The sequence below is a fragment of the Salvia miltiorrhiza genome, chromosome 3 (assembly GCF_028751815.1).
Source record: "Salvia miltiorrhiza cultivar Shanhuang (shh) chromosome 3, IMPLAD_Smil_shh, whole genome shotgun sequence".
NCBI lineage: Eukaryota > Viridiplantae > Streptophyta > Magnoliopsida > Lamiales > Lamiaceae > Salvia > Salvia miltiorrhiza.
The window spans coordinates 59,803,250-59,816,416 of NC_080389.1; the positions used below are offsets into that span (position 1 = coordinate 59,803,250).

A 13,167-nucleotide genomic window follows, 5' to 3' on the forward strand; every position below is an offset into this window, starting at 1 on the left:
CCCTTATGTTTTAGTTATGCAGCCAGAAGCCTACTACGATGAAGTAGACGTGTAATGTCCGAGCGACTTGTGACGCTTGAATAAGGAGATGAAGTCCTAATATCTTGATTTGCACAAAAACAGAGTAGATGTGTAATGCTCGAGCTCAACTTAGATATGAAGTCCTAATATCTTGATTGACACAAAAACATTACCTTTCTGGGTTGTGGTTGGCACCCTTTATAAACAACTTTAACAAACTTAACAAATTCACAGCAATTTCACTTGTGCTGACATAGGTGGATGGAAATCAGCACTTTCAATTCATTCAACATCTTTAGGTGAACAGAGCATACTGAATCTCTCAATTGAGTGAGCACTGATTTTTGTCAACACTTTCCATTCATTTACCTGAAGACTTACTCTATATATCTACGAATAAGTGTTATATTTCATAATTGCATGCCAAAATGATGTCAAATTACTAAATTTACCCTTGTTTAGTTTTCCTATATCAATATAATTTTGCAAACTTTTCATACTCTCCACAATAATAATGGGCAAAAGGAGTGTGCTTACACATTTATATATATCATATAATTTACATGGGCACTTCACGCATGCCTTAGTTTTCTTCATCAAAACATATATCATATATAGGTACAGACATACATACACATATATATAATATAAATAACAATAATATAACAATTTATTTGGTTCTTGGGCTGGCGGCGACAGCAACACTTCTACAGCCTAAGCTATTCTGCCTCCTCCCTTTAACAAGTGTGGTCTCATTTCTGCCGTTTTTAGGTGTAATGGGCCACTGCCCATTGGTAATGGCCATATCCCTCAAATTTTGAATGTTTTCGAGCGTTTGGATAATCGCCGGCATTTTGGGCCTGTCTTTGGGGTTCAAGCTCACGCATTGTTGGGCCAAAAGGCCCATTTCCCTGGCTCCCCTAACAGAGTATTGGCCTACAAACCTTGGGTCCATTATACAGCGCATTCTTCGGCTGCTCATCAAATAGGGCCGGGCCCAATCCACCAGACTTTGCTCGCTTTCGGCCCGGCTCCGGTCCATGGCTCTTCGGCCCGTTAGGAGTTCTAGCAGAACCACTCCGAAACTGTAGATGTCGCTTTTGGTGGTTAGGTGACCTGCATCATTTTTATTGTGTAAATGATCTAAATTATCTTAAAATACAAAAAAATATATTTCATTTTGATGAAAAAGAAAATTAGAAAATTACCGGTGTTGACGTATTCAGGAGCCGCGTAGCCATAGGTTCCCATCACACGAGTGGTGACATGAGTGTTTGAACCTTCCGGTCCCATTTTTGCTAGTCCGAAATCAGATAATTTAGCATTGAAATCCTACCAAAGTGTAATGTATAAATCAACTAGTTATTTTGGGGTAATCTTTTTCTTTAATTGTTTATATTGTGAAAATAAATGAGTACCGAATCTAGTAAAATATTGGAGGCCTTGAAGTCGCGGTAAATGACTGGTTTCTCAGCGCCGTGTAGAAAAGCAAGGCCTTTGGCTGCGCCTATAGCTATCTTCAACCTTGTTGCCCATGGCAAACAAACCGACATCCCTATATAGCCACAAAATTCACATAAATAAATAAATTAACATTCAACTCTATAAGTCTATATAGCCAACAACTTATTGAGCAAATTTTTTTAAAAAATAAATAAATTATTTTACAAGGTCTTGTAGATATCATGTTGGATTAACTATCTTAAGTACTAAAATTTAATAGTGGATGCGCATTAAGACGTGGGCATGCGTATAATTAATTAATGAATATTGCACTTATAATTTAGTTTAATCAGAAATAAAATATTTCAAAATAAAATTTTGGGAATTGTTATAAGAAGGGAGAATATGCATGTGTGTGTTACTTTTGAATAGATGATTTTCCAAGCTGCCACGTGGCATGAACTCATATACAAGAAGTCTGTCTTCATCTTCACAGCAGTAGCCAATCAACTTAACCAAATTTGGATGCCGCAACTGCCCAAGAAATATCACCTCCGCCTTCAAACACAAAAACATTCCTACTTGTTAGCCTACATGTATGCTTAATAATTCAGCATTTTATTAAGATAATTAAATCAACCAAAGGATATGGTTCTAATCAAATAATTACAACCAAACAAGTATAGCACGCCAATTGCTTCAAAAAAAAAAAAAAAGTATAGCAGGCCAACATGCCAATTCCGACAACTAATTAGACAAAAACTATTCCAATTAGTTATAGAATCCTGTCCAAAATAATAATTCAACCCAAAATAATACAAAAGTTATTTATATTAAAAATTACAAAACCCCACCCTCTTGAATTACTACACATAAAAACAAACATACCTAATTAAGAAATTAAAAAAATTCCAATATATTCATTCCATCCCCAAAGACATGCATCAATTTCGTCTGGCGCGAATTTTAGTAAATATTAGATAAGTCTGTTATCGTAGTATTGTGACAGTGAGATAAATAAAATAAAAAATATGTGGTAAAGTTGTGAAGAAATTGTTAAAAATAGGGTAAAAAAAAAAGTAAAAGAAAAATCTTACGAGCCATTCACGGTGGCCTTGGAGGCCTTCAATATTGAGAAGCTTAACCGCAGCGGGCTGAGATTTCAAGCCCGGTTTGATCCCTTCTTCCAAATAGGCTTTGTGGACCCTACCAAACCCTCCCTCTCCGAGGAGGAAATGCGCCGCGAAGTTCTGCGTTGCGCCGCGCAGCTCGCTCAGCTGGAAATCGAACAGGTCGCCGGCGAATGTCTGCGCTAGGTCTTCGTTCAGCCTGCCCGAGGTCGACCTCAAGCTGCTGTCCGAGAACGACAGCTTCCTGAACGACGGCATCTGCGCCGGCGCCGTCAAATTCTTCGACGCCTCCGACTTCGACGACCGCGATCGGCTCATGTTGCCGAAGATGTTGTGCTCGTCGGCGGAGCAGCAGTACCTCGCGGTTAACGGCTTCCATTGCTGCCGCTTCTTCGATTTCGGATCCACCTTCATTTTTTTTTTAATTTTTAAAAAAAATGATGGTATATGTTGGGGGAGTTGGGAGGGAGTGTGTTTCATTCCATGTTATTATAGGTGAAGGAATTAATTGGTTTATTAGTTATTATTATTATTATTATTATTATTGGATATAGATTAATTAAAGTGGTGGTATTTTTTGGAGGTTTTTTTTTTTTTTTGTGGGGTAATGTTGTTTGTGCAAGAAATGTATAATGGCCATGTTTTGAGGTATAAGACACTCTTTGTATAACTGCTCCAACCACTCTACTAATTAAGTAGGGTTTATATATGTAAGTTTGTTCTAATCTTTGGTTATGGATATGTATAATATGTATATCAACTTTTTTTAATTTCGTCATTTGTCTTATAGGAAGTGTCTTGATGCAGAAATATTGTGACTGCTACTGTTTCATATATTGTCACAATGTTTCAATATTTCTACAACAATATTAAAACTCCTAAAATATAGCAAATTTATCCTCAAAATTTCGACATTTTTGCAATATTGTCAAAATATTTCAAACTTGAATATGTACATAATACATAGCATATGGTATTTATTCTTAATTTCCCATTTTTCTTCTAGCTATTTGTCATGTTTTTGTAAGTTTTACTTTGCAAACTACAATTAATAATTTCAATTTTACATCATATTTTGTACATTTTTTAAATCTTGAAATCCTTCATTTATTTTAAGCTCAACACCCTCAAATAATACATTTTAATTTATTATAATTATATACAAACTCACACACACACAAAAAAGGAACCGGCGGTTTTATCAATATAGTTCGTGTCATGCAATTTGGGAATATAGTGCGACGCTCTGAATCCAATAATTAAGAGTCATCAAACTAATGTTAACATTATCAAAATTAGATGGTGTCTAATTAATAAGACATAATGTTAATTAAAACCAGATGGATTTATATAATAAATTAATTTAAAATAAATTAGCATAAATGCATATAGATTGAATTCGACTACCTATGCCATAAGTTTTATGGATTTAGATTATGACGTAGAATTTATTGGATTTTGTATAGCGTGATATTTTATAGAAAATGTAGAAAGTCTGTAGTTTTCGAATAAAAAATAAAAGTTGACAACATTTTATGAAAAATGTTAAAAATGTAGGATACATTAATGAAATAACTTTTTATTTATTTTTATGGCGAGTAAAAAGAAATCTACCTCCAACTCCGGCGAATTGAATCATCTTTTTGTTATAGAATTTTAGTATAGCGGCATATTTTATTAAAAAAAATGCTAAAAAAATTTGTGATTTTTGAATAAAAAATAAAAGTAGGATATTTTATGAAAAATATTAAAAGTTAAAAGACACAAAACATTGTATTAACCCTTATTTTTTATATTCACCACTTCATCTCAGCCAACATTTTTCTTCTGTGTCATTAATTTCTGCATGCATATCATCTATCAATGACGTTAAATTTAACTGCGTGTACGGCTCCCAATTATATATTAATTTCACTTTATCTTATAATTTTTCTTATATTTATCAAATTGATCGATGTAGGAAGTTTCTTCTGCATTGCTTTTTTCCCTTCTCTCTCTTTTATTTGTGAACAATAAGGAACGTGCAAAAATCATTTAGATATATTTAGAAAACGGAGATGGGATGCCGTTGCTGAATATCACACAAACATAAAACCTATTTTTTTTTTGATCGGGCAAAGTCATGTTAGATGTTAGTAATTAGTTCCCCATCCACTCCAAGAACCACCCTTATCTCTCCATTCACCAAAATCCACCTTATATCTCCAAACTCCAATTCGCTCCCAAGAGGGATCGAACCCGGGTCACTTCACTTAAGTGAGGACCCGGTGGCCAGTGGGCTAACACTACAAGAAAATGCGGCTCTAACGACCGAAATTTCGGTCGTTAAAACCCAAAAATCGGTCGTTAATATTTTTAACGACCGATTTAACGACCGTTTTTTTCGGTCGTTGTTTGCATCGTCGCCCGAGTTTTAACGACCGTTTTTTCGGTCGTTAAATTTAACGACCGATTTTTTATTTTTAACGACCGAAATTTCGGTCGTTAAAAAGAGAATAAAAAATAAAAATAAATTTTTTTTTTTAAAATAACGACCAAAAATTCGGTCGTTAAAAATTAATACTCCCTCCGTCCACGAAATGAGTACCCATATTTTCTTTTTCGTCCGTCCACGAAATGAGTACTCATTTCCCTTTTTGGCAAGTGTACCCCACACATCTCTTTAATTAATACACTAAAAAAAGTGGGACCCTTAAACTATTCACACTATACTCCATACATTTCTTAAAACCCGTGCCGTCCACAAATGGGTACTCATTTCGTGGACGGAGGGAGTAAAAAAAATATTTTTTTTTCGAAAAAAATAATTTTTTTTTTATATCTTTGTATCCCACAAGTATTTTTAGTGTATTTCTAATGTATTTTGACCTTAATTGCATACCATTTGACGAACTTCCCAGTAGGTCACTACTCTTACTTGTGCTCTAAGTCAAGCACGCTTAACCTTAACGTTCTTTTCGAGTAGTCACCAATAGGGAACACTCGTATTATTGATATATATATATAGTACCTATTAATTCATTTAAACTCTAATTCAATATAAAATATCATTAATCATTCATAACCTTATAATATGTCGAGATAATAACTAAGATTTGTGGTGTCGACGAAACATTGACGATAAATATACGATCGAATTTAAAATAATAAAAAATTAATATTATCGTAATTAAAAAAAAAAGAAAATATGAGTATGAAAAATAACAATCAAATATACAACAAAATCAATATTAAATCAAATAATCAACATTAATAAAATTAATATTTGAAAAATAATTTTATTATTTTAAAATAATAAAATTATTAATATTTTGAAAATAATGAATCTAATAATTTAGAAAATCTAATAAGTCTAATAATTTATTATAATAAGTCTAATAATTCATTATAATAAGTCTAATAATTTATTATTATTTGCAAATAATATCGCAATTTTATTAATAATCAATATTATCTATTTTTATAGAATAATATTATGAAAATAACAATCATTTCAAAATATTCTCTATAATTTGAAAATAATAATTAAATAGAAAATTAATAAAAAATAATTAAATATTTATATATATATTTATATATAATCAAAAAATAAAAATAAATAAAAATAAAAACGAAATTTAAAATTTTTAAAATTGAAAAAATAAAATTAACGACCGATTATTCGGTCGTTAATAAATAAAATAAATAAATAAAAACATTAAAATAAATAAAAAATAAATAAAAAATAAAAAAAATAATTTTAACGACCGAAAAATTCGGTCTTTAAAAAAAATAATTAAAAAAATATTTTTTTATTTAAAAAATATTATAAAAATAAAAAAAATTAAAAAAAATTAAAAAATAATATTAACGACCGAATAAAAAATAATTTTTTAATAAAAAAAATATATATTAACGACCGAATTTTCGGTCGTTAAAATTAAAAAATAATTTTTACGACCGAAAATTCGGTCGTTAAGAAAAATTAAATATTAAAATATTAAAAAAATAATTAGCGACCGAATTTTCGGTCGTTAAAAAATAAAAATAAATAAAAAATAAAATCGGTCGTTAAACGGTCGTAAATCGGTCGTTAAGGCCGCAAAATTAACGACCGAAAATTTCGGTCGTTAATTTCGATCGTTAAACGCGTGTTTTCTTGTAGTATAAGCCCCCTGGTTACATAAAACCTATTGATGACACCGACAACATAATTCTCTCGTATAAATAATTAATTTAGTTTTCCTATAATTTTATAGTAGCACATATATATACCTCATTTATTTTGTAATTTAGTTTTCCTATAATTTTATAGTAGCACATATATATATATACCTCATTTATTTTGTTATTTAGTAAGCTTCGACGCACTACACCTCAATAGAAATTAATATCTGGGAGCAGTTAGAGAAATGAGGGCACAAGTGACGCAGGGAATTGCACTTTCCAACTCCACCATAACAACCAAACCCTTGCAATTTGATGCTCCAATTCTTCCAATTTATGCCCAATACACTTATATGTCTATATCTCTAAATTCTATATATGTATTATATATGCATAGTGTTAAATAATGTTTGAGATTGATTTAATTTAATTTCTTAATTGTAATGACAAAAGATGGAGAATCTGTACCACACGACATCTGTGATCTTCACATTTCTATATTTAGGGAAAAGGGTGATATTTTGACCATCATCCTATCTTCGGATAAAGACACAAGATTCTCGCTATTAACAATTTGCTGCTCAATTCGTATAATTAATTAAATAATTAATTTTATATTGTAGCTAGTCAATCTTGGCTGCCTAGGCATTTGAGCCACTCTAAATAATTCAGATTCCATGTAAACATGCTGAAAATTGTTGTAAGAGTGACAAAACGAGCCACCCATGAATTGAATGTGTCTATTTTGGATGTAATAATGGGTGACATATAATATATACATTTATTTATTTATTTATTTTTAAAAAAGACACCTATGCAATTGAGCGTTGGAGCGTACAACAAAGTTATGCTCATATTAGTTGGGCCGGGTTGGCCCGGCCCGCAAAGTTTGACAGCCCTACTCATATACTTTATAAATTTAGCATATACAGGTAACAAAAAATAACTATATAAATTGATTTTCCTGTTGAAGTTTGATAGGTTACACGATAGTATATATCGAAATTGAGAAGACAAATAAAATCTCATTGTTTTGGTTTCTCTTCTGATCAGTTTTCTTAATTCCACATTTGTTACTATCCTTTTTTAGTAAATGTTGTGATGAGTTTCAAATTCATAATCACTCTATCATGAGATTGTCACTCCGTCAAATAAATCACTTTAAAGAGATCCAAAGTGTTTAAGATTAGTAAGTAGTAATAATTTGATGTTACAGTTATATTTGAATAATTGAATATCAGTTACTTCTTTCTCTTTTAATAGCGAAATACGTGTGACGAAAATTAATTATATTAAAAAAAGATACCAGTGAGATTTTTTATTCGATTAATTATCTAAATGGGTCAACCTAAATTTTTTTATCTAAATGGGCCAGTGGCACAGTCCATGCAACTTTATTAAGAGATAGTGGCTTTTTCAGCCATATATTTTCAACCTATATTGAATAGGGCCAGGCCCAAAATGAATAATCTCCATGATTATTTTTTTTTCTTTTTCAAAAATTAATTACTATTCTTCTTTTCTACTTTTTAACACAAAGATGTTAGTCGTCTTATAATAAGTTCATTAATGTATACTTGAAGTTGAAGTGTGAAATCACATATACAAGATGCAAAATCATTTGTTATATAAGACCAACTAATTTTACTTTAAATCACCATTTAATTAATTGGATTTTTTGATTCACCATCTTAACACTAGCTAGGATTGGTGTTTCTACTAGTAATATTCTCGTTGAATAAGATGATAATTTCGTAATTATTTTCTTTACCATAACTTTAAACTTTCAGAATCTTACACTTTCATTCACAAAATGGAACTGGGCAAATTTAATTAATTGGTAGTGATTTTAAAAAGGCATTACACGTCATTAATTCTTTTTTCATATTCACGGAATTTAAATCGATGTTAGATTTCATACAAATTGAATAGATCATGTACTGAATTGATATTTAATTAAGGTTGAGACAATTCAGATTCTAATAGTAGTTAGTACAAAGATTATTTATAAACTGATAGTATTATAAACTCTACTTTAATTAATTACTTGTGCAAGTGAAAATAATGTAGTAATTAGAGGACATCAAAGAAGTAGATTTCACCAATAAAGTAAGGTCATTTGCATTTACATCTTCAAGATCTTCGAATCGACAAATCAATCAAATTCCTTACTTTACTATCATTATGTTAATTTAATTTATTTTTCAAAGATATATCACACATCCCCATATATCACTCTTCAGCTGTACCTACTGTTTAAAAATTAATCTCACAACTTTAAATTAAAATAAATAAACATTAACTTAGTTTATTTTGATGAAAAATGAGATCTAGAATATATATTTTCACTCTTTACCCATCATTTTCACATATTTATTAAGGTCGAAAATTTTCTCTAGATCAGGTGTAATATTTTATCAAGCCAACTCATTTTCACTTATTTTCTCTTTAATGTTGGATAATATTATCTTTTGGTAGTAGCGACAATATTTTCTCATCTTTTCTTATCCACTCATTTAATTTATTCCTTCATTTCCAACAAAGTAAACAAGTGTATAGGATAAATATATATGATAATTCTTTTAATCATCTATACTTCTATAGTAAACATATGATAAAAAAAAAATAATAATAATAATATTTTCTCATTTTCTTATCTATTACACCCTCCGTCCCAATAGTAGCTAGTGTCCCATAATTTTTAGACAAGCTTAAAAAATGTGTAAAAAGTAGATAAAATAGATTGGTGGAAATTATTTAAATATTAGGTGTAGAGAAAAAATATATTGCCAAAAAAAGAATGAGACATTTATATTAGGACGTCTCAAAAAAAAAAATAGTAGACGGAGGGAGTATTTTTCAATAAAATTTTTATAACTAAAGCAATCGCACCCTAACCATAAACAAGAGTTTAACCGGCATCAATATTTTTGTCACGACAACTAATCTCGAAAAATCAATCAAACTAGCTAGTAGTAATTAACAAAGATCCATGAAAGAAAAAACTTCCCACCGTTCCAAAAAAAATCTCAATCATGAAAGCACATTTGAAAATCTTTTATTATAAGCCGTAAAGAGAATTAGCAATGACTATTAATCATCTTTAATAAAAATAAAAATAAAAATACAACTTAATTAATTGGTAATATTTCCTTCAAATAATAGGTCGAAGAGTGTGGGTGGTGTTTGTAAATGCGAAACTCTGATAAAATTGGAAACAAAAAAAGGACGGAAGTCACGGAAGAAACTATGAAAACATTATATGATTAAAATTACATTAAAAGAATTTATTACCCCAAAAAAAAAAATGAAATTATAAACACTGCTTCCTTGAATTATTACATCCCTCTCCTCTTGGTACCAAAATTGAGAGCCTTGTTCTTGACCACCTTCGCAACTGCATTCTCTCTCTCTTCCATGGCTTTCTTCACCAGTCTCTCCTGCTTCTTTACTGCCACAAAACCATTTTCGCCATAAATATTTTCTTCCATTCCATAATCTCCATAATAAGCATTCTTTGAAGAAATTATTGCACCACTTTTTTCTCTTTTCCTCCCACTTCTCCACAGGCAACCCATGCAACAAATCCTATCTTTTTATATATTTTTTTGCTAAAAAGAATTATGTTTTGAGAAGTGATATTTCGATATATAATGTATATATATAAGGGGTAGGATCGGTGGGTAACAGTAGACGTGTATGAATTATGATGGCTTCATTCAACAAAAATCACAGACATGCTATGCAAATATTTATTGTTTGCAGCTGTTACATTCTATCGTATTTAATTGTATCGCTTCAATTTCTAGATTTTCTTCTTGTGTTCGAATCTCATCTATTTTTTTCATCATTTAATATGTCTATATATGAGAGATTTTCATACATTTGGAGACTAAGATCGGAATTTCTTATTAACTTGATTATCCTTTTTGGTTCTTGACCTAAGTATTACAGCTGTATTTATATGTGTCGTTGATGAGATGTACATACATAAGTCCCATAATTATATGTTTTTTTACCAAACTCAATGAGAGATACTTTTGCAGTAAATTGTGAATTTGTAAGATTTTCACCTAATTTACAACTGGTCTTATAGCACTTAATCGTTTTAACCATGTTATAGTATATATGTTGCATGCTTTTTTTTTTTTTAATTCATTTTCTACCCCTGTTCCTCAAGTTGTTTTGTCCCAGTGGATTTCACTTTAAACAAATACGCAAACAAACTTGAATTAGTTCATGTAGGAATGACCTAATAGTAGATTATTATAATTCAAAATCTATTGATATTGAAAATTCTATTGATTCGCACCTAGTTAGTAGCAGAGTGTGACGCGTGTAAAAGTATTAATTTTAAATAGAAAATATATAGTATATGTGAAAAATTTACCAATCTTTTAATTTTAGATACAAAATCATTTTTACCAATATGGAGTATTATATCTGTTTCATCGTTATTTGTGTCGTTTTTCCTAGTTAATTTAACTATATTATCTTGCAAAATTGTGTGATTTAATTGAGATATTTGATTTAACTATATCAATTGAGCTTAGTTTAAAATTTGAAAAAAAAAAGAAAAAAGATTTTGATGTCAAAGTGTCTGGGATTTTGAGATAAGCTTCTGGTGATGCAAAATTTGGATGAAAGTCCAGTGAGTTTTCAATAGTTTATCTCAATTCTTTTGCAATTTCTAGTCTCTAAAACTCATAGAATTGCATTTAAATTTACGCGTATATTCTTGATCAACATCATTTTGTGGAGAAAATTTCAAGTTTAGCTAGTTTGTATGATTTTATTATCTTCCTTTTCAGTATTTATTTCATGGATTTATTTTCTCTTGCTTGGATGAATCTATATACATTCAATTTATTAAGCTATACTTAAAAATTAAATAAGCAATGATATTATTGATATTTCAAAATTTGTAGTATACACGCACACTTTTGTTAGCTCACATGTGTTATGTTACATTATTTGTAAATTTTATAAGTTATACTAGTATTTTGTATGTATAATTTGTCGTTAAAGTTATAACTAATTAAAAGAAGTCAAAGCAAGCTGATGATAATAATTAGGCCACTGAATTTGATTTATATATTCATCTAATAAGTATTGATTAATGACCAACACCAATACTTTGATGGGCTGTTACAACTTCACAAACTCGATGAGTGGATTCTTACAAGAAAATCAAGTTCAAGACAACAGTCGTTCAAAACAAATCTTCTATATATATAATCTCTCTCTCTCTCTCTCTCTCTCTCACACACACACACACACACACATACAATTGCAAAAATTGATGAGGAGGGAGCAAACAAAGTATGAAGAAGCTTCAACAATTTGAGAAATGGTTGTGGCAGGAAAGCCCAGAAAACAAATCTCTTTCCAAGTCATCTGATTTTGGGAGAGTTTCAAGAGGCCGGTTTTGGCGTTGGAGGAGAGAGAGAAAAGATGAGAGAGATAGGGATTCAGAGATGGTTGAGAAGGCGAGGAAGGAGGAGAAGAAGATCTGTGGCGACGCTCAGAAACTAATAAAGTGGGTCAACTATGCTTCTGCACACATGGAAGCTTATATACCTAATCAACCCATCACAAATAAATAATGCAGCTAATTTATGTATCATCATCATCATTATTATTTTTGGAAATTATGGTCTATATATAATTTAAGTCCCTTCTCATGTTCTAGTTCATGATTTCCATTTTCCAAGGATAGCCTCGTAAGGTCAGCTCGCATCTTAATCTAATTAATCTGTTTGCATGTGTGTATTAGTCTTCCCAAAATTGTCTAAATGTTCCCAAATTTAGTATTCACCACTTATATGTATGCCCCTTGTCTTCACATCATATATTCGTCTTGCTTTGATCCTTGTTTCTGAAACTAGCTACTAGATTTATATATATATATAAATATATAATATAGGGAAGAATTCAATGGAGAACACTAAATATTCAAAGAACAGAGAACCTTGAACATGTCCCTTGAACGTTAAACGTTCGTAACAATCATTTCGTTGAACATGGCGTTGAACATATGCTGAATTTTTGGGGATAATGGGATTTGACCCCTATATGTTCAACGCTATGTTCAACGAAATGACTGTTAAGAACGTTTAAAATGTGCAAGATACATAATGAAAAATCTTACAAGTGAAAAATATCTAAATCACTTAAACAATAACTTTTCCAATTAAAAAGGAATCATCTATTTATAATTACTAGATATATATGCTGAAACCGAAGCTTTGACTGCTGAGCTTCCTTCAACCCCTTGAGACATTGTTAGTGAAATCATGAAATCCAGATAATAAAGTAACACAATATATATCAAATAATAGTAAAAAGGGCATGCATGCTTTGATAAGTCATGAGTATCGAGACAACACAAAGATACATATATAACAACAACTTGAATTTGAAATAC

The 13,167-nt window shown here is 30.4% G+C and overlaps 2 protein-coding genes across 2 annotated transcripts in view; one reads left to right on the forward strand and one right to left on the reverse strand.

The window, feature by feature from the left end:
- Window positions 1-530: 530 nt before the first annotated feature.
- Window positions 531-3,209, reverse strand: LOC131014916 (probable serine/threonine-protein kinase PBL15). The gene is made up of 5 exons (XM_057943081.1): window positions 2,562-3,209; window positions 1,887-2,022; window positions 1,440-1,576; window positions 1,230-1,353; window positions 531-1,137 (listed from the first exon to the last, which is right to left on the reverse strand). Exons 1-5 carry the CDS (start codon window positions 3,072-3,074, stop codon window positions 692-694), a joined length of 1,356 nt encoding a protein of 451 aa, XP_057799064.1. The 5' UTR covers window positions 3,075-3,209; the 3' UTR covers window positions 531-691.
- LOC131014951 (60S ribosomal protein L38-like) overlaps window positions 1,035-13,167 on the forward strand; it is a 70,154-nt gene continuing 58,021 nt past the window's right edge. The window contains exon 1 of the mRNA XM_057943136.1: window positions 1,035-1,039. The gene's annotated coding sequence lies outside the window, so the exon portion shown is untranslated. The remainder of the gene's footprint in view (window positions 1,040-13,167) is intronic.